A 22,778-nucleotide genomic window follows, 5' to 3' on the forward strand; every position below is an offset into this window, starting at 1 on the left:
GATACTGATGAAAATGGATATGATGATGATAAATAGGTCTGCATTCACTTGCCACTTTGTTTATTTCTGTTACAGTTTTTACTCAGAAGCTATTTTCTGTGAATTATCTCATTTGATTAGTGACAGCGTGAATAAATTTTTGCCTTCAGTTCCAATATTTTATGCCATCATTCAGGGTTCGAATCTCACACTAGATAATCGTTTTCTTCTTTTTTTTTTTAATCTATAACCTTCCAGTCATTTCCTATGATATATATCCTAGGTGATATCAATTATCATGATAAACATACATGACATTTTTTTAAAATTATTTTATTGCAATCCAAATTTTTTTTTTTTCATTTGAACTAGCATGCAGAAAGGAAAAGTTTAAGAAACCCAGTGTTGATAAGTACTTCAGCTAGCATATATATGTAGATTAAAATATTATTTAACCAAGGATGAAAAACATAAAAACTCATCCAGCCACAACCACTGCAAATAATTTTTTTTTCTTCCTCTCTGCCTACAAATCAACAGAACTTCCATGAGAAAAGTTTCTTTCCAAGTTCTACCCACTTGTGGAACACAATACCATGGAGCTACTTCCCAGCCGACTACAACACATATTTTCACATTTAATGTAAATGAATTCTTGATGAATCATTTTCTCAGTCTCCACTGTCATTATCGAGTCTCACAGTCTTGTCTCACTATTCCCCTGATAACCTCTTTAACTTTTATTCTCAAGTGGCCTATGTGGTTTAGTAAGTGGCGACTCATTAGTACACAAAAGAAATATTACCTGGTAAAGCGTCTTCTTTAGACACTAATGATTCTCCTCGACTCGTCCAAAAAGATAAGGAAACCCGACAAAATTGCTGTTGGAAGAAAATTAAGGAAAGGAGGCAGCTCCGAGGATAATACCTAGATAAAGGAAATGAACACAATTAGGTAAGCATCTTGACACTTCATCAAGCTACAGGTTTTTGCAAGAAATATATTAAAAACTATATGAAGAAAATAAGAATTAATTCAAACAAAACCAACCAATTTAGGGTTTTGTGTGGGCATTAGGTGCAAATGAGATGTAGTCTAATTGCAGGTAGTTAAGAGATGATGGCCAGCTTGTGTGCCAGAAGTTTAAGGCAATGATAGAGACAGATAAAGAGGAAGTATAGTTTAATGGTGTAGCTATTGAAGTTGTTCAGAAACTTTTTTTTTCTTTTCATCACTAATACTCTCCCCAGTCAATTTTCCCCCATCGAAACGAATAGCTCTTTCCTTGAGGAAGGACCCTTCTTTGATAAGTTTCAAGTACTGACTTTCTGTTGCTGAGGTTGCTAGAAAAATAGTCAGATCAGAAAGCATCTCACCCCTAACACTATTCTCTACCTGTATAAGAGCCAGATAGGTCTTATATCAGAGCATTGCCACCATATCTGGAAAGGTGCTGCTCTGAGCACTTTTTTTGCATTACATTAGGGTCATCAATTATGGGATTTGTTATGTATTAAAACATGCAATAACAACTCCATACAAAGACAAGATCGACAAGGAACATTTAACTTTTGGAAAACTTTTATGCACAATAAAAGTTTGGTCTAAATTTGAGTGTTAAAAAGTTTGGTTTTATACTTGGAAGGAAAGAGAAAGGAAGGAATTGAAAGACAAATGTTTTTAAGATTACTTGTTCGTTTTGCCGGGGGAATAGCTTTTCTTCAATTTTTTGTGATTTTGTAGTAATTCTTAGCAAAAAAGCGTTGTCGGTTTTAACTTTGAAAGCGGAACTTTTTCTCACTTGACGCTGTGTCTCTCTCTCTTGTTTGCTCTTAGTCCATTTTCTTTCTTCTATCTCTTTCTTCACAAGATGTCGACTATTTATCTCTCTTAACCGATTCCAGCAACATGCCAGCTGCTCATACTTCATCTTAGGCACCCTTGCTTCACATTGATCAGATTAATTTTTACTATTTTTCTTTTTCTCACCAGAAAGGTGTGTGGAGCCAAAGCGCAGAGACGCGTTTGTACACTTTGTATGCAACAGCCGACAAGTCAACATCTGATTGAAAGTTTTAATATTTTATTCATAGATCCCCACAGACAAAGTACAAAATAAACTTTGCAAGCTAGTGGAGGATGATCACTTCTCTACAGCCTCTTTCACACACAAGAGATTCTGTTAGCCTGTTTTTATTGCAATATGTTTATGGTAGGTGCTCGACTGAACTGGTTCCACCCCCTTTCCTGTAAAACATTCACAAAAAGAACTCATCTAGCTACAACTACAACAAAAAAAAACTTTCCTTTCTCTCTATACCTCAACTAAAAAGAACTTCCATTATCAAAGTTTTTTTCCTCAAACATCCCGTTTGCGGAATAAGATACGAGTTTGCTTTCAAGTCTAATGTAAACAAATACTTGTTGAACTGCTCTCTTGGAAAACGAATTCCTTTTAAGTGACCTTCTAATTCTCTATTATGTATGTATATCATATTTAAGTGACCTTCTAATTCTCTATTATGTATGTATATCATATTTAAGTGACCTTCTAATTCTCTATTATGTATGTATATCATATTTAAGTGACCTTTCTAATTCTCTATCATGTATGTATATCATATTTAAGTGACCTTCTAATTCTCTATTATGTATGCATATCATATTTAAGTGACCTTTCTAATTCTCTATCATGTATGTATATCATATTTAAGTGACCTTCTAATTCTCTATTATGTATGCATATCATATTTAAGTGACCTTTCTAATTCTCTATCATGTATGTATATCATATTTAAGTGACCTTCTAATTCTCTATTATGTATGTATATCATATTTAAGTGACCTTCTAATTCTCTATTATGTATGTATATCATATTTAAGTGACCTTTCTAATTCTCTATTATGTATGTATATCATATTTAAGTGACCTTTCTAATTCTCTATTATGTATGTATATCATATTTAAGTGACCTTTCTAATTCTCTATTATGTATGTATATCATATTTAAGTGACCTTTCTAATTCTCTATTATGTATGTATATCATATTTAAGTGACCTTTCTAATTCTCTATTATGTATGCATATCATATTTAAGTGACCTTTCTAATTCTCTATTATGTATGTATATCATATTTAAGTGACCTTTCTAATTCTCTATCATGTATGTATATCATATTTAAATGACCTTTCTAATTCTCTATTATGTATGTATATCATATTTAAGTGACCTTTCTAATTCTCTATTATGTATGTATATCATATTTGGGGAAACAAAAACGAAAAACTTCAAAAGCATGGTTAAACATTATAGAGTTTGAATACTTATGGGGACATCCCATTTGTAGAGCAGGATAAAAATCTGCTTCCCCAAGAACTACAACATGGTCGTCTGCAAGTCTAATGTGAACAAATATTTGTTGAGCTGCCCTTTTGTTGTATTTTTGCTGTATAGCCAATTCTTCTTAAGCACTCTTCCAATCCTTTTTTGGTGGCAATCCTTGTCCAACTGACGATTTCTTTATCTTCGAGTGAATCCCCAGACCTTGATAGGTGATGAACCAGGAGTAAAAAAAAAGTTTCATTTTTTGATGATACAATTGGCGTACAGGGAGTAGCTGGTGCTTGTGTGATTGTAATAGTTGGTACTGGATAGAGTAAACTTGGGAAGTTTTTATTCTATAATAGAAAGAAAAGAGCCTCATTTTAACATTTAATAACTTTATTGATTATCTTCATTGGTATGACTTGTATGAAAAGAGTTAGTATTGGAAAGAGTTTCTGTGTAGAGAGGTTGATTAAAGATTAGACAGACCTGTTGAAAAAGAGAGAGAGTTCATGAATACATGTTGAAATTAGTAGTCGGAGCGTGCGTCCATGTATGGATGAGGATAAAAGCTTACAGAGTCCTGTGGGAGAAGGAGAGTTCATGTGTGTCCCACATGGAAGTCCGTGTGCGGAGGTAGCCATATTGGCTTGTTTGTCTTCTCATCAACCCAGGGCCAAAGAACCTGAGTGAAGTTGCTCCCCAACAGAGGAGTGAATTATCAGGCAAGAGCAGGGATGAAAGAGAGAGAATTGCAGTGTGTTTAACCTTTTATAATCTCAGTCACATGGCCAACTCGCCTGAGAGATGATCTTTGATTGGACAAGCCAGAAAGGAAGTTGATTGCTACAGGCAATCAGCAATAATATTATAAAGTAAACATATTCAAAATTTTAAGCTGCGAGTATATCTGCTCTTGTTGCTACACTATCATTACTAACCAAAGAGAATATGCAACTGCCGGTGAGAGGAGAAGTCTGTTAGGCATTTGTTCCTAGTGTGAAAATGTATGGAAGTGAATCCTGCCCACCAAAGGTTGAAGGTATGTGTTGCATGGTGAAGGAGAAATGATATAAAAGTAATATAATGAACGAGTAATATGAGTTTAAAGGCATGCTTAGATCTGATGATTTTAGAGCAAGATTAAACTGGACTAAAGAGATGTGTGCAGAACAGGAGACTTTGTTGGTATGGCCATATTAAAAGAATGGATGAGAAGTTTTGGTTTAATAGATGTAGGACAGTTGAGGTAGGAGGGTTGGTTGGTGGAAACATGAAGGAAATGCGGAGGATTTGAGAAAGAGTGGAAATAGTAATCCGATAATGTGTTTTATGTTCAAATGATATTTTGGGCGATAAACCTTCTAGGTCAGACTTTCTTAAGCCTCTGTTTATACCCATTTTTCCAGAAACGGTGTCTCATCTTTGTTCGGACTTGTAACCAACGATACCAATGTTGTTTTCACATTGCTGTGGCTCTGTTTGTTAAAATGGACACCTCCACCAAAAAAAAAAAAGAAAAAAAATTTTTTAACTTTTTATAAGAAGGAATTATTGTGGCAAACTGTTTTTTTTTTTTCATTATAAAAAATATCCTTAGGAAGAGAGAGAGAGAGAGAGAGAGAGTTGTGAAGAATATATCTTCTGCAGTTTACATCTCAGTTCTCCGTGAGTTTCACTCGGCGACGCCTGGTGAACAATGAAAGTTGTCGGATTATACCAAGCATATGAAAATCATTAACCAAATCCATCCATCCATCTATCCATTCAGCATGGCTGCAGCCGAAATTAAACTTACTACAGGAGTTTGTAGTGTAATTCAAATCTTGTCAGTAGCTGAATACTTGATGCTTCGCCAGGGTTATCAAGGGTATTTTTTATTGCGACGCCATCACTAGATGGGGTGCCTATCACGGCTTAAGAGAATCCCATCTACCTTCGAGAGAAGGATAAACCGTGCCAGTTTCTCAACCTGCTATTTTATCTTGCAGTACATTCCTTTCCAAATAGTTACTCATCTGGTACTGGCCAGGCTCAATGTTGCTTAACTTCGGTGATCTGGCGAGAACCGGTGTGTCAACATGATTGTGCCGTATATAAAAACAACCATGAAACCCTAATTAATTCATAACTTTTACTATTTTTTTTCGATGAAAACTGTCGGCCTATACCAAGTGAACGGATTTCATTACAAAAACGACCAAAAAAACAATAAATCCATAACTTTTTGATTATTTACATTTCTTTTCATAAGTTTTTTCCTACTGCTTTTTTAATATTTTTTTTTGTTTTAAGGTATTTTTTTTACATTAGATCCACCTACTCAAATAAATATATATATTTAAATTGTAGGTTAGTGTTTGCTTATGATGTGGATACGTTAATCCCGAATATAAGAATGGAAAGAGCTCAGCCAATCACAATGGATGGAATAAGGGAGGGGAGACTTTATTATTTGTGAATCAAAAAATGGAAAGAGTATGTTATATGTATGTATTTAAAAATTAGTTTATGGCGGTGCAAGGACAATATCATAGGAAAATTTGATCCGATTTCAACTGGTAGAGGTGGGAGCACTAAATATTGAGAGGAAAGTAGGAACTTCTTTCTCTGTAGATGTGACGATTGTGATGGTGTTGCTCATCGGATGTAATGTAGCATTTTGTTATCACAAGTGAATGTGGCAGAAATGGTGGTCGTAACCTACATAAGATAGTGGCTATCAGGTGGATGTATTGAATTTGTATGTGGAATCTGTTGTTGCAAACCTACAGTATTTTGGTCCTGAGGGGAATTTCTGCAATCAAAATATTTTATGTGGAGATATACAGTAAAATTTTCACTATTTCAGTGATCGGTGTAGCTTTCTGTCCACAAAACTATATGCAAATCTGTTTGGTACTGATTTAGGTTAATTACTGATGCACATTTTTATGGCTATGATTTACTATAAAAATTACTAAAAATCGTAAAAAAAAACAATTTCTAATTATAAACAAATACTTGATCAATTTACGTGAGTTTTAGAATTTGAGATTTTTGTTTTAGGGTATGCAGATCATAAAGATTTTTCTATATTTTTGTCTTTTTTTTTTAATTAGTTGAACGCTGTCTTGCACTAAAATTTGTGTTTTAATGTTTGCTTAATGTGCTTGTATTAAAGGGGATTAGGGTTAGGGGATTAGGGTTAGGTGAATACAGGGGAGATAACTATGTTTCACAAAAAAAATAAGTATAAAATGATAGAATTTATGACGTTAAAAGACAAATTTAAAATAAACATACCATTTTTTAAGTTTCTGATTTAAGTTAGTAATATCAAAAAATGGGTTCTTAGTTAAAAAAAAAAAAAAAAAATCTACTCAATCAAATTAAGTGAAATTTTTTTTGGACATCTTCAGTCCAAAACAGCTATGTACAATATAATTTTTTTTTTTTTTCGATATTTTCATTTTTTAATGTCTTGATTAAACTGTACAATACCTTAAAAGTTACGTAATTTGATCAAGTATTTTTCTTTTACTCCAGAAAATGTAATGTTTTTTGTTGGGAATGATTTAATCCGATAGAATAAATAAGGGAAGACAACTCAATTCAAAACTTTTTTGTGATGAAAAATCAGCCTTATGTTCAATACAGTTTAATAGTAAAATCGCTAAAAATCCAAAATTTTGCTTTTCTTATTAAAAAAAAACTTTATCGATTTACGTAATTTTTTGAATTTTTTTTTTTTTTTTTTTTACATGGGTATCACCACTTATCAAGGCCCAGAGGCCACTCAAGGATAAGGGTAAATAGGTATACATTAGTCATTGTGATTTTAGCATAGTAAACAGTGGGAATTTTGTAACTTGGATTACTTAGGGGGACGATTCAATTAGAACTTGTTCACATTGGACTTTTTCTTTTTTTTTTTTCATAGGTATCACCACATTATCAAGGCCAATAGGCCACTCAAGGATAAGGGTTAAAGAGTGTACAGTAGAAATTGGACAATATAATAATCATTAGTAATGAAAATTTGTTAAATTTGATAACTTATATGGAACGGCTCATCAAGAACTTATTTACGTTAGACTTGAAGACAACCATATTGTAGTCAGCCGGAAAGCAGGAAAACGGAAGACAATTCCACAGGCGTGCAGTTCTAATAAAAAAGCTTTGTTCATGGAATCTACGTTTAGGTTTAGGCACAGATAAAGAGTGGGGGGAATTATTGATAGTGTTTACAGCTAGACGAGTGTTTCTTGTGAAAGTTTTGCGAGGGGGGACCATAGATTGAAGCTCAGTCGAACACTTTCTATGAAAATAACGATACATCAGAGACAAACTCGCAACATCTCTTCTGTGAGATAGAGGTTGCAAGGAAGAGAAAAGGACATCTCCTACGAGGCTACGAAGTCTATTTTGAACTCTATCAAGGCAGGACAAGTCCTTTCTAGCAGCTCCTGCCCAGATGTGGCAACAGTATTCCATCCTTGGATGTACCTGGCTCTTATATAAATAGAGAATTGCATCAGCAGTGAGATATCTACTGGATCGATAGAAAGATCCCACCATTTTTCCAGCGGCCTTGGCAACAGATTTGATATACGTGTTCCATTTAAGATCAGGAGTAATGGTCAAGCCCAGAAGCTTGTCAAAACTTGAGGCCTCCTGAAGACGAGAGCCATTCATTTCAATTGATGCCAGATGGGGATCAGAATGTTGATGATGTAAAGAGAGAAGCTTGGTTTTAGATGCATTAAAAGTAACCAGCCACTCCTTTCCCCATTGTACTACATGCTCAAGATCAGAGGAGAGAGAATTGGAGAGAACTTGGTCGTTTACTGTCTTAGATGTGCTACCATAAATGGTAGTGTCGTCAGCATAAATGTCTACAAATGATGTAAGGATGTGATTTGGAAGATCATTAATGTAGATCAGGAAAAGAGTTGGGCCCAGGATGGACCCCTGAGGGACACCGGCATTAATACTGTGGGCTTCTGATTTTTGCCCCTCAACTACTACTCTTATGAACCTATCAGAAAGAAATGATTTAATAATTGAGAAGACATTTCCAGCTATACCATAGCTAGAGATCTTATGAAGTAAACCTTTATGCCATACCCTATCAAAGGCCTTAGATATGTCAAGAGCAATTGCCCTAGAAAGGTTGCCTCCGTCGAGAGATTTGCTAATCCTATGAGATATAACTGTAAGCACATCTGCTGTAGATCTAGCAGAACGGAAACGGAATATGACATATTTGTTCTGTAACGAGTACGTCTATCAATACAGGTTTTTCTGTATTTTCTTTATTTTCAAGTGCCGTCAGTGGTGCTAATTTGAATTAGTACTTATTTTTCTACTAGATCATTTTTCGTAATTTTTGGAATTCATACTAATTTCGACATAACACGGGAGTACGTAATAATGTTTTCACCTGAAATCCACATGTACAGTTTAAATGTACAGTTTAGTAAAAACATTTTAAAAAATGAAAATATTGAAAAAAATTAAAATTAAAATTTAAAAAAATGAAAATATTGAAAAAAGGTTATATTATTACACGTGTTATGGAACAAAGTTCTCCGAAAAAAAAAATTCACTTAATTTCATCAAGTAGTTTTTTTTTTTTTTTTTTTTTACAACGAAAAACAATTTGTTATGATACCGAGCAAAAGGTTCGATTTTTAGGAAGAAAAGCTAGAATTAAAGATGGGGAGGGAGTATCGGCGCTTTACATGGAGTTATCTCCCCGTGTCGTGTTCAACAATTTTCATAATGGCTGACTTCAACGCGCTCTCATAAGAACATGTTTTTTCCGCTGTAAAAAAAAGAAAAAAAAAGAACGGCGGAGGTTAACAATCTTGCCACTTTTCAAAAATCGCTAAAAAGAAAAAATATGGCGAACGACCTACACATGACACTGAAAGTAATTAACGCTCCCTCTGACACGTGACTGGAATTTATTTGTTTACATTTTTTCACCATACTTTTATTCTTAACCAAAAAGACATTTGGTACTAGTGCAGTTTCGCCAACGCGAGAAATTTACTTTAAACTTATATATATATATATATATTTCATTAAATTGTTCGGGTGAAAGAATGGTTCGTCGTCGTCGTACACTCGTGGCAAAACTACACAAGTACCAAAACATTATGTTTTTGTCCTAATTCATTTGTCAAATTTAAGAAAGGACCAAAGTTTCTTTTTATTAACGTAAGTAGATATATAAAATAAAAATGTTTTGGTTTTTCTTTCCGCACCACGTAACAATTCGTTGTTCATTCATGTATGTGAAATCAAAACATCCCCCCCTAACTTCCGGTCACGTGTTAGAGGGAGCGTTAATTACTTTCAGTGTATGCGTAGGTCGTCTGCCATGTTTTTTTTTGAGGGGGGGGGGGTACTGTACACAGATTCGAAAAAGTTGTCACAAAACAAATATATAACAAATAAATGTTATCAAAGGCAGGATAAGTTACTTTTCTACCCAACTGGATATGTTTTTAGTGTGAATATTTAATGTAACATGTTTATTCAGCTCGAAAAACATACAGTGTTTTACCGATGTATTGGAAAATTTAAAATGGCAGCCGACTCTCTCTTTGAGGCGTTAAGTTTGGGAAAATGAGTTATAAATAAAAAAAAAACAGACAAAATACTGTTAGAAACTCGCTCAATATATGTTACCGTGACATAGGCTGGCATATATTCGGCGGGGTTTTAACGGTATTTTGACTATTTTTTTATTTATAAATCCTTTTCCCAAACTTACCGTCTCAGAGAGAGAGTCTGCTGCCATTTTGAATTTTTCGAATACATCGGTAAACACTATGTTTTTCGAGCCGAATAAACATGTTACATTAGATATAAACACTAAAAACATATTCAGTTGGGTAGAAAAGTAACTTATCTTGCCTTTGATAACATTTATTTGTTCTATATTTGTTTTGTGATAACTTTTTTGAATCTATGTGTACAGTAAAACAAACCCTGTTATTTTTTTTTCGGAGATCTTCAGTCCAAAACGGATACGTACAATATAACCTTTTTTCGATATTTTAATTTTTTAATGTCTTGACTAAACTGTACAAGTACCGAAATGCGTTGTTAATCCGCACAAGCATCGATTTACCAAATAAATAAATATTTGTTAATATTTCTAATGAAAATATAAAAAATGCTTGTTATGTAATGAAAACAATATTCGGAACAAATTATGTATATTGGGTGCTGGTGCAGTGGTGCACAGTGGTGCACTTATTGATACGCGCTATATTTTAAAATAGTATTTTAATGTTTTATGATATCTGTTTTTATTAAATTTTAAGGTTAAAGTACAGAGTAGTTGCAAAACACCTTCCCCTCACCATATGAGGAATGGTTTTCTAAATAATAACGTTATTATTTCAGCACGAATAAATAAGTGCTCTCGTATCGAAATGTTTAAATTATTTGGTACTTACGCACTTATTGAACTGTGCTGCAATAATAACGTTATTATTTAGAAAGGGGGAGAGGAGGGTGTTTTGTAACTATTCTGTACTTTCACCTAACAATTTACTAAAACAAGATATCGTAAAACTTGAAAATACTATTTTAAAATAGCGCGGGTCAATAAGTGCATAAGAAAACAAAACAACAATAACAAAGTTATATCCGTTGAACAAGGAAAAACAGTAAACGCGTGCGTTAAATCATAAAAGAAACTGAAAATATTAAAAGCTGGTTCTTTCAAATCTAAAAACAATTAACTATTAAAAAGAATACAACACACATAACGCAAGAAATTAAGTGTTTGATACAGAAAAATAAAATATTTTACTTACATAATACGCCTAAATGGATTGAAAGACTTCGTTCGATGATCTAACTAATGGGGAGATAACTCTGACTGGACTTTATTTTGCATTGGTATAACGTTCTTTGGAAGATTGCGTGTGTGTGAGAGAGAGAGGCAGAGGGAGTAAATGTTTTACGAAAATACACACAAAAAAAAAGGATAATGAAAGCAGTAGTTACAAAAGGGGATGCTTATGAACTTATTGTATTTTTTAATAGTATTTTCAAATTAAATTAAAGTTTTACGATATCTTTTTTCATTAAATTGTTTGCTTAAAGTACAGAATAGTTACAAAACATCCTCCCCTCCCCATGTTAAGAATGGCTTTCTATCAGGTTGACAAGAAAGTTCTTGTGGTTTTTAACTTTTAAATTCAAATGAACATATCTCGGCTCTAACAAAAATTTATTGATCGAAATAAGCACCGTCAGAATCAACATACTTTTGCCAACGCATTTATGCCAGTAACGCAAAAATTTTGCGTTCTGGTGGCGATTAAGTTGCTTTGACATCGATTAGGTTTTTGAAGCATTACTCACACAGAAAGTTGTCGAGATGCTTGAAAAAGTAGTAGTTGGTAGGTGAGATGTCTAGAGAGTATGGCAGATGAGGATAAGTTTCGTAGCCCAATTCATTCAACTTCTTTAGGGTCGGTGTAGCAATGTGCAGTCAGACATTGTTGTGAAGGAGAATCGGCCCTTTTCTGTTGACTAATGCTGCATGTTGTTGTCAAAGTTTCTGATGCATTTCATCCATTTCTTGACAGTACTTGTCAGCTATAATGCTTCAAAAAACTGTAATGCTTCAAAAAACTGTAATGCTTCAAAAAACTGTAATGCTTCAAAAAACTATAATGGCTGAGACCGGTCGCAGACCAACAAACAGTTAACATGACCTTCTTTTGGTGCAACTCTGGCTTCAGCAAGCGTTGTGGAGCTTCGTCGGTGTCTAACCACATTGACAGTTGTTGTAAAGAGCCCACTTTTCATCGCAGGTCACAACCCAGTCAAGAAACGGGTTATTCTTGTTATAAAAAAGAAGGGAAAGGCTCCAACACAAAAACATAAAGTAGGGGTGACATTAGTCAATTGCAAGAAAGCAAAAACAAGGAAAGAAGTCTATCATTTTTTTTCAGTTGAAACAACATTTATTTACATGTACTTCCAGAATAATGCCTTGTTTCTTGTTGAAAAGTCTTCTCATACTCCAATGTGCATAACAAGACTCTGCTGTGTCAGACACATGGTACTCTGTCTTTGTCCGGATGCGTTGAGGACACATCTTTCCCTGTCGCTATTGGGCCATGTGTGTAACACTTTTATTTACCACAGTCACTACACAGCCACATTTTCCTTTTTTTTAATCATATTTTTCCTTCTTTCTTCCTTGCTATGACATAATCTCACACATGGCTTGGTCATTTGCATACGTTAGCTATTGCTGCTGCTGCCATATGCACATCCATGCTCTGTTAAACATCCTCAGTTGGTGATATAGAATGAAAATCTTTTTGAAAAAGTCCATATTAAATCCAGCAGCCTCTAGAACAGATTCCAAGAAACTATGGTGGATCCTGACGAAAATTTGGACTGATTTAAATTGATCAGCACAGCTTCAGTGTTGTCTTTTAATCCCTCTCTGATTTTGTGAATCAGAAACGGATTACAATAGTTAGCATAGTTGTGATCAGGTTTGACTAAGTCAGCAATAACAACCTATAAATGTTTTGCAAAAACTTTACTAAAATCTTTAACTCTATGCTTAGCAGAGTGTAGAGGACTAGGATATATAAATCCTAATCCCGTTACAAAAGAAAATAATGAAACGAATGGAATTGAAGGAAATAAAAACTCAATTGATTGATAAGATAAACGTGTCGTTTATTTACTGTTGAAAGAATGAATGTTTTAGATATAACACGTGTTCATGTCCGCGTTCGGGTGTAACCATCGTTTGTTGCGGGACTGGTGGTGTAGAAAAAAAAGGAAATGTGTGTTCATCTCACGTTCGGGTCACTATCGTTTGTTCGCATGTGGGAAAAGAAGTGAGTAATGTAGTGGAGCGAGAAATGGCAGTCCATCGTGTAGACAAAGAAAAGGATAGAGGGTTGACATCAGTTTAACTGTGTGCCATGTTAGAAGTCAGCTACGTGGTGGTGTTCTCTGGGACAAGGTGTATATATTGAGAGAGAAAGAGTGAGAATGTCAATCCAGTTCATGGAGAGAGAAAGCGTATAAAGTGTATGCACGGTCTGTCAGCCCTTTTTTCCCACATAGTAGCAAGTGGTGTGAGGTACGCGCGCGCCTGCCAAAACAGCAGTGGCTGGTCCACCGACGACTCACCTTAGAAGGCGGGTTGGAAAAGAAAGATGCTGCTTATTGCTCTTGCTTTTATAATTGTTTCCGGTGGTCTTTTGCACATGTGTGGATTTCCTTTGAAAGGGGAAGTGATGTCGCCCATGTGTGCATAAGTGTGCGCGTATATGTGAGTACATGTGTGTACGTTAGCGTGTGTGTGTATACACGTGAATGTGAGTGTATATACACGAACGTGAATATATGTACGTGTGTGGACGTGAATGCGTATGTTTGTGTGTGCGTATGTATATGACAAGTAATATAGCTTGAGATGTGAACTCGTGTTTTTGTGTGAGACTAGAAAAGGCTCGCGCAAGAGTTATGAGCCTAAAATCATCTACTCTCCCATCTCTGCCCTTTCTTTTTCTTCAATAATATGATCACTCCCTTTGTTACTTTAAAAGGATAGGTCCTTGTTCAAAGCAGTCGGTGAACACATACCTCATAAGAGGAATGAATATGTGTGACAGCTTCAAAAACAATTTGTAGCATAAACCATCAAGTTGAAGCAATTTGCTCAAGCTGGCCCACTTCAACACAGTCAAGATCTTGCACTCCATAGCCTGATCATCATAGCCAGTCGCTTGTGTCTTCTTCAGGTGGGTCAAATAGCCGTCAAATTCCTGGAATCAAAATGTGGACAGTTTGGTCACGGCCACCGAGAGTAAGAAGAAGGCCTGTTAACTGAAAAATGTCTGCAGGCAATGTAGGTAAGATTTGTCAAAACTGTCAGTACTATATGAGGGCCATTTGAAAAAGAGCAATAAAACATTTTTCAAAAGAAAAAGGAACACAACTCACTTTCTACTTAAACTGAACTTTATTCAATATAAAATATAAATATTATCTATGTAAAATTAAGTAATTTTAAAGCAATATACAATTTAATACTGATAAAACTGAATTATGAATTTAGGGAACAAACAATTAAAGAAACATTTAACACACATATTTTTTGGCTTTCGGAACAAGATCACAGTGTAGTATCTGTTTTTATGCTAAACTTTACCTTTTCTGTCCTCGGTCGGTGGAGGAGAAATCTTTCATGATTGAGATTATTTTTGTTCCTATCCAGAGTGCCCCTTATTGGGAAGCTAGATTTTGACCACAAGATTATATGTTGAAATATTTAAATAACTATTACTTTAAATACAGAAATTATATTTAAAGTTTTGGTTTTCTGTTCTTTTATGTCTATTTTTCTCCATGTTTTTCATCAAAATGTGTAGCGTATTATTTGTCTCACAGGCCATCATCAGTGATTGCTCACTGGCAGTAACCTATAGTGTTCCATGGAGACCAAGTGACAACAAGTCTCCCCAGATTTCCAGTGTTCTCCACCTCTTGACCACTTGTGCAAATGATTGCATGTTATCGCAGCAGCTGTTGTCACTGATTTCTCATTGGCATCGGCTATTGGTGTTTCCTGGAGTTTGGGTGACAAAATATCTCCCCAAGGTACCAGATTTGAACTGCACACTTCCAGTGGAGATTTCATTAGTACTCTCCCACCTCAGTCTTTCCAACCTCCCTGACCCTTCACAACTAGTTGGTGTGGTGTGGCACCAGTCGATGTCATCTACACCAGTGTTTTTATTATTATTACTATTATTATGATAATAATAAGGGTGCTTGTGCAGTGTATGCATGTGTATTTTAAATATTATTTTCAAGTTAAATTAAATTTTGGTTTTATATTACCGTACACATAGATTCCAAAAAGTACACAAAAAACAAATACATAACAAATAAATGTTATCAAGGGCAAGATAAGTTACTTTTCTACCTAACTGGATATGTTTTTAGAGATTTGTATTATTATACACATAGATTCGAAAAAGTGGTCAAAAATCAAATATATACCAAATAAATGTTATCAAAGGCAAGATACGTTACTCTTCTACTTATCTGGAAAAGTTTTCAGTGGTTTTACTCGCTTTAAAACATGTAATCACTTCGAAAATCATACAATGTTTATCAACATATTTTTAAAAGAAAAATGTCGGCATGCTCACTATTGAACTCAGTAAGTTTGGGAAAATGAGTTCAAACAAACAAATTACACAAAATACTGTTAGAAACCCACCGAATATATGTCCGCCTATGTCACGGTAACATATATTGAGTGAGTTTCTAACAGTATTTTGTATAATTTTTTTTGCTTAAACTCGTTTTCCCAAACTTACGGTGTGCAACAGCAAGTATACAGCCATTTGCATTTTTCAAATACATCGGTAAACAATGTATGTTTTTTTGAGCTAAATAAACACTTTTCATTAAATAAAAACACTAAAAATTTATCCAGTTTGGTAGAAAAATAAACTATCTTGCCTTTGATAACATTTATTTGTTATATATTTGTTTTTTGAACATTTTTCGAATCTATGTGTATAGTAAAACAAACCCATCATGTAAATTATTTACAGTTAAAATGTTATAAAAAACAAAACCTTGAAGTTTTAAAACTAAATTACGCCCGGTGCTAAAATATTGAAAATTCACTGATGGTAAAAAAAAAAATTTTTTTTAAACTGCCGTGAAAAATGCTAACTTTAAAATATTTGGAAATACTCAGTGAAAAGTTTTATTTATTATTAAAAGAACAGACTGAAAAATATTATATAAAAATTGTTTGTTTTGCAGTAAAAAAAATAAAATGAAATATTCGACTTTCTCCGATAGAAATAAAAGTTAAAAAATGTGTTCACTTACGAAATTTTGATTAAAATTATCTCAATGTGCAATTATAATAATTATTATCCAAATGGAGAATTGTTCTTTTTTTTTTAACACATACATGGACAATTGGTAACACAATCGTTAGCCATATTTTTCATGCCTGTTAGAATGACCACGTGGTTGAATACCAGAAACTTTCTATACCTACAAGTTGATCAGTAAGTGACGTTACACTGTCATGTTTACCGGTCTACTCTCTTGATGGTGGTGGTTTGGTGAAGCGGCCTGCAAAATGCTTCTAAAAACCCTCACAGATCTCCTGTGTCAATATTGATGGATTGACCTTCCAGGGTTTTGACTTCCTAAACATAATTATCTGATCCATGATATACTAAACCAGTATGCTCATTCATGTCAACATCATGTTCATTAGACACTATAATCTAGCATTGACTATCTCACCCTCATATTGCTCTTTGGCCAAATGTTTCAGTTCCTCGACTTATGCTATGTTTAGGAAATCCCCCCCCCAGCCAACTCATTTTCTAAATGCTTTTCTTCTTTAATCTTATTTGAGGCAAGGCTCGGGCTATACTGAACACAAATGCTCCTACCCTTATATTTAAAGTTAATTTCCCTGTAACTAGCCACACTAAATTTTGCTTGATAAAAACAGTTAGCTTTTGTTGAAAGTCACATATCTCCTCCACCAAGGAGGTATTTAACTTTCAGTACCCAGCTGCTTTAGGTCTCTTTTCTAGAATCAAAATGGCTACAACTAATTTGACGTCAAAGTGTCCTGTTAAATAGAACTTGGGACAAGATAGAAAATCTACATCAACTCTTCTAATTAACATCCTGTCCAAGTAGGTGCTTAGCAGAAAGAGGCATTAGTATGCCGAGTTCATAACTTTCGTCCTTGGCAATTGAAACAGAATTTGTCAACAAGATCACATAAGCCTATAAAAAGTTAGAAAGACTACTCTTTCTCCGACCTTCTCGTCTCACCTACCTTATCTATCTTAGAATGAAGGATGACATTTCAATCACCCATTAAAATTAGCCTCTCTGAACCCTTGAGGAACACCTTCAACCACTGATAAATGGAAACACTCTCACCCGATGTGTTGGGCTCATAAACTGCGACAATCTGGAACTTGTTTTTGCTAACAGAACACCAGCCTACCATCTACATCTGTGCATACAATGTTTAATATTGTGCACAGGGTACAACTCACTAACAAAGAAACGGCTGCTGAATGCTGAAAACGCATTGCTATGGGAGCTCATGCCTCTAGTATTCAGACTTGTCAAGTTTAATTTTGTTAACGTGAGCAGTATTCAGTGTTTATCACCAACAACAGAGATGGAGCAGCATATCTGCCTCAGGTTGCTTGTCAGCAGTTCGGTCTTAACCTGACCACCTTCAATGTTCAAAGAGAACATCAGTTGACAGCAAAATAAAATGGATGTCCTTTTAACTATCAGCTTGATGCCAGGAATAGCATTGATTGCTTTGTTTATCATCTGCCACAGGCACTTTGTTTTTTTTCACACTGCTTGAGCATCAGAAAGAACATCACTATTGGAGCATCTGCAAAGTTTTGGGAGTTTTCTGCTTCACACAGTTCATATGGGTTTGGAGGAATACAGATTGACTTCCTGTCCTCTCCATTTCCATTTCATCAACTCTCTGTACAGACTGAGAACAAAGCAAGGCATAGAGGGATGTGGTAGGCATTGGAGTTGGTGTTATGAGATCAGTGGGAATTGAAGTGGAGGTGAGCATTGAGAGTTCAACTGGGATTAGAGTAGTGGTGGGTATCAGAAGTTCAGGTGTGATTGTCTGCTGGGGGTCACTTGTTTGTCCTTTGGTGTTGGGTTGACATTTGGTTCTGCGATCTTTCTTTTGTTCCTCTGCACTCTTGAATATTTCCTTCCTGACTCTCACAAGGTTTTTAAAATCATGACTGCAGCAGGAGTTTCCATTCTTATAGGGAAAAATTTGTGGTCCTACTATTGACACTGGCTAGTTTTAAGCCATTTGTTATAATTTGATATATGAAGATGATGACAGAGAATTGATAAGAAAGTGAGACAAGGGGGTGTGCTGCTGTATTCTGTTCGTTAGAGATATATTCAGTGTAATAGACAAGCGTATGGTTGCAAGAAAAATACAGACAACTGAATAAAATTAAATATATATATTTTATTCTCACCAAATCAATAGATTTATAGCGGTAGAGGCGTCGTCGTCAGTAGCAAGAAGTCTGGTTGATGTCGGCGAGTTACTCGTGATAAGTTAATGAGGCGACGGCGACGATGACGAGATATTCGCAATAAGTTGGTTTCAGAGACGACGGTGAGATATTCACAGTAAGTTGGTGTCGGAGATGATGGCGATGTATTTGCAGTAAGTTGGTGACGGCGATGACTGAGATATTCGCAGTAAACTGGTGTCGGTGACACCGAGATGATCCCCAAGGGCGGTAAGACTGCCTTATAGTCAAAGGAGGGGTTCCTTTTATAATCGGTCTTTGGCTTGAATCGGATCAAAAAAATATTTCATTTATTGTGTCTCTGATTGGTCAGTAAGTCACGTTTTCTGATCACGTGGCCTACTACGTCCACATGGAGAACGCAGTTTTGTTTTTATTTTTTGCAGAGCGTGCGTAGGCATAATGGAAATTGTGTACGTGACTGAAATTTTAATGTACAGTGAAATGCGTACACAATTGCACTTTTTTAAGAGAATAATATGCAGTAATTGAGTGAGATTTGTTATAGACCAAGTTTCACAAGGAGAATTTTTATCCAGCTTAGAATGCAGTGCGTTAATGAATTTAAATTGGTAAATTAACGAGCCTCAAGTGAATGGAGTTTATGGCTGTTTTTGTATGTGCTACTGTTATAACATTGAATCTACAGCTGCGCCTGATGCATCAATGACCAGTGAAAACTGAGTACTGAACACAGGATGTGCAAGTAAGGATGTTTTTGAAAGTTTTTTTTTTCACTTCATTACAAGTTTTCTGCATAACTGAATTGAAACACCGGTTTCTCTGAGATCACCAAAGTTAAGCTATGTAGGGCTTGGTCAGTACGAGATGGATGACTATTTAGGAATGCTAAGTGTTGTATGATATATTTCCGGGATATACATACAGTTGGAGACCGTTTGTGAATTTTATATTCCCTGTAAACTTTCTCCTCTGGAGGAAGCCAGCATAGTTTGATCAAAGCTAATACCACACTAGGTTGTGAAATCTGTTCGTTTTTCTTTTTCTTGTTACATAACAAGTCGAAAAGAGGAGATAGAAGATCCACACAGTGTGAAATAAAGCATCTTACTATCCGGGTTTATTCTTTATCTCCCTTTCTAAAAGATGTTCGACACTGTCTGTATGCTAAATATCCACTTGCAATTTCGTAGACCAAGTAGCAGCCTTGACCTTGTGATAAAAAACCAAGATTGAGTGAAACGGAACGAACTGAGGCAAAGCTGACTAGTCAGCACATGACAATTTAAGCAACTTTTATTTTTACTTATGTCACACGAAAAACACGGTTAAACAACTTTTAAAGAATCTTTTATTTTAAATTAATTTTTTCTATACTTTAGAATGACAAATAATTTAAGCAACATTTAAGCCACTTTTATTTCTAAATAAAATTTAGTTTCAATTTAAAATGAAAAATAATTTATGCAGAATAAATGCAAGCAATGCAGCAAAGGATTTCACTGAATTTATTTGATCCACTCGCTCTCTACACATAAACTCATAAAGATAAGAACTAAACAGATTCTCCAAAGTCTCTTCCGTTTGTTCCGTTTCACTCAATCTTGGTTTTTGATCACAAGGTCAAGGCTGCTACTTGGTCTACGAAATTGAAAGTGGCAGCCATGTTGAATTTTTATTCATTCAATGTTTACACGTTTTAATTGTGCATTTCTCGAGTTTCGATGGGTGAAATAACTTTTTACACAAAATGACTCCTCATTTAATAATGTTTAAGATAAGAAACATTTTGAATACCTTAATTTTCTCACATTACCCACAAACCCTATTTAGCAACATTACCTATAAATATTTGTAGGTTTCGAAACTACTAAGTAGAAAAACACAAAGAGGCCTCAAAATGGCGGATGTGAATGCTAATTATCCTGGCAAAATAAATCTTTAATAATTCTCTGGAAGAACTAGAGTCCAGGGTTCTCATTGGTCAGATTTTTATGCAGTTAGAAAAAATAAAGTAGATGAATGCTTTCGCTGACAAAGTGGCGTGCAATAGACCAGCTTCATGCTTGATAATGCTTTTTACACGATGCAAGTCTAAGCATGCCGTCAGCTTTCTTCTCTTATCGAACAAAGAAAAGAAAAAGCATTTGATAATGGATGTTAATCTCAACTGGACACTTTCATTTCAAACGATTTCATAACATCAAAAAATAGATGGCCCTTACTTGAAGTTTCACTTAATGTTTTATTCATCAAAATATAAGTTTCTGGCTACTAACTACTACGAAATTTGAATGATTATTGCATTGTTCAATCAAAAACTGCAGATGAATTCCTTTGAACCCTTATATATACGTTGTTGATAAAAATGAATACCCACTGTATTAACTGGAAAGGGCATATTCGTGGTCTTTGAAACTTTTGTAACATTGTTTTTTTTTCTAGGCGTTGATGAGGCCCAATGTTGTGCAAATTAAAATTTGATGAATGGTTATATTATTTTATGTTTACACGGGAGGGGGCGGTTGAAACAATTGTACAATGCTGTGACCAATAAGAGAAAAACTTTTTGAAAATGAATAAATTCTTGTGTATCTATCTCTATTCATGTGATATCTTTAAAGAATATATATATATATATATATATATATATATATATATATATATATATATATATATATATATATATATATATTAGTGTATTTAGGCAGCATTCCTTCATTCAGGCAAACATTATTAAAAACAACAGAGATACCTAGCTTAATGATTCTTTTTTTCATTTTTGATCTTTCATAAGATTTTTTTAACTTCAAGATGGAAGGTATTTACAAATGTTCCATGGTTCACATGAGCGCTTTCGATTCTTTCTTGAATCATCATCACGTGGAGATAAAATATTAAAAATAGAAGTGAAATATATAGTTACGAATGATAAAAAGAGTCAATTAAAAGTCGATTAAAATATACATTTACGAGTGATAAAAAAACTCAATTAAAAATTAGGATGATAAAAGGCAATGTTAGTAAAACCAGTCGTATACTGGTTATGCTAAACATTTCAGCACATTATTGCTACTTTCAAAATTAATGCTATTTATAGATGGGTGCTGGGTTTTTATATATAGTGCTTCAGGTATTTTTAATTTTTTACAATTACTTTCTCGTTGCAAAATCCTGGTGTTGTCCACGAGGAGCTTTCTAAGATTAGACGGGGGACAGCTATGTTAATTTGTTAAATGCTGGTATATTGAGCTAGTACTGTTCAAATGCATCGTTAATCGGCAGGACAATAATGTTTTTGTATGTCCCATCTATGCGTTTTTATTTTCGGAGTTACACTCTCCTAAGGAGCATTGAAATTTGTACACAATATTGGTTTGCTCCAACATTTTTGTCGCCGCTGAGGAGTTATTTTTAACGATGAGGTTCTGGGTTCGATACTTCTTATAGTATATAATAAATCTAATCTTAGAATTGTTCTCTAGAGGTGCTGTATATCTATGTATGATGCTTTTAATTATTTTTTCTTTCACTCTAAAATTTGGTGTCATTTGTTTTTTTATAAAATATATCTATAGGGTTAGTGTTATAAGATTGACTAGTATTGCTGTTAAGGTTTTTAGGGGGCTGTAACAATAGTTTAATTTGTTGATCAACAATATAATTCGGAAAGTAATTATTTATAAGAACCTGTTTGATGATTTTAATTTCTATTAGTAGTGCTTTTTTCGTAGAAGAAATCATCTTAGCACGGTTTAAAAATTTTTGATTATGGCAATTTTATAACGCTGAGGGCACTCACTCTTAAAGTTCAAGAGGCTGGATTTTGTAATAGTTGGTTTTTTGTATACAGCTGTGTCGAAAGTATTGTTAGATGAGTCTATAAGGAGGTCCAGAAAGTGAATGTTTGTTATCATTTAATTCTATTGTAAACTTAAGGACAGAGTTTTTTTGAAAAAGATCTTGAAGTTTATATATCTGTTCGTCATTATCAGCTAAGAGGAGTATGTCGTCAACATAACGTACATACATAGGGGGCTTTATATTATTTTTAAATGTTTTATTTTCTAAGTCTGCCATATAAAATTCACTCAGGGTAGGTCCGAGGACTGATCCCATTGCGACGCCATCTATTTGATTATATATGTTGCCATTAGGATCATAAAAAGGTATTTCCGTGGTGCAGATTAATAATATTTTTTTAAATATATTTTTATTAATTTTAAGTGAATTTAAGTTAAGAAATAGAAATATCGCTTCCCTTGATGTAGAAAGTCTTTTTACAAATGTCCCTGTAGCGAAAACCATAGATATAATTATAAACAACATCTACAATCATCCGTCATTCCCCCCACTTAAAATT

The 22,778-nt window shown here is 34.4% G+C and overlaps 1 protein-coding gene across 4 annotated transcripts in view; it reads right to left on the reverse strand.

Annotated features, from left to right (window-relative positions):
- Positions 1-11,253, reverse strand: part of LOC145284567 (peptide methionine sulfoxide reductase MsrA 1-like) — a 33,876-nt gene extending 22,623 nt beyond the window's left edge. The window contains exons 1-3 of one of the 4 annotated variants that reach the window (XM_080133481.1): positions 11,126-11,210; positions 3,305-3,658; positions 785-906 (exon numbers count right to left, since the gene is read on the reverse strand). In XM_080133481.1, coding sequence (XP_079989607.1) covers positions 785-906; positions 3,305-3,321 — 139 coding nt within the window. In that variant the 5' untranslated portion in view covers positions 3,322-3,658; positions 11,126-11,210. Of the gene's footprint in view, positions 1-784; positions 907-3,304; positions 3,659-4,702; positions 4,744-9,031; positions 9,055-11,125 lie in introns of those variants that run through there. The other 3 variants (XM_080133482.1, XM_080133483.1, XM_080133480.1) reach the window with 3 other exon arrangements.
- Between the last annotated feature and the right edge of the window lie 11,525 nt (positions 11,254-22,778).

The sequence above is a fragment of the Euprymna scolopes genome, chromosome 9 (genome assembly GCF_053919585.1).
Source record: "Euprymna scolopes isolate OS-2025 chromosome 9, ASM5391958v1, whole genome shotgun sequence".
NCBI classification, from domain to species: domain Eukaryota; kingdom Metazoa; phylum Mollusca; class Cephalopoda; order Sepiida; family Sepiolidae; genus Euprymna; species Euprymna scolopes.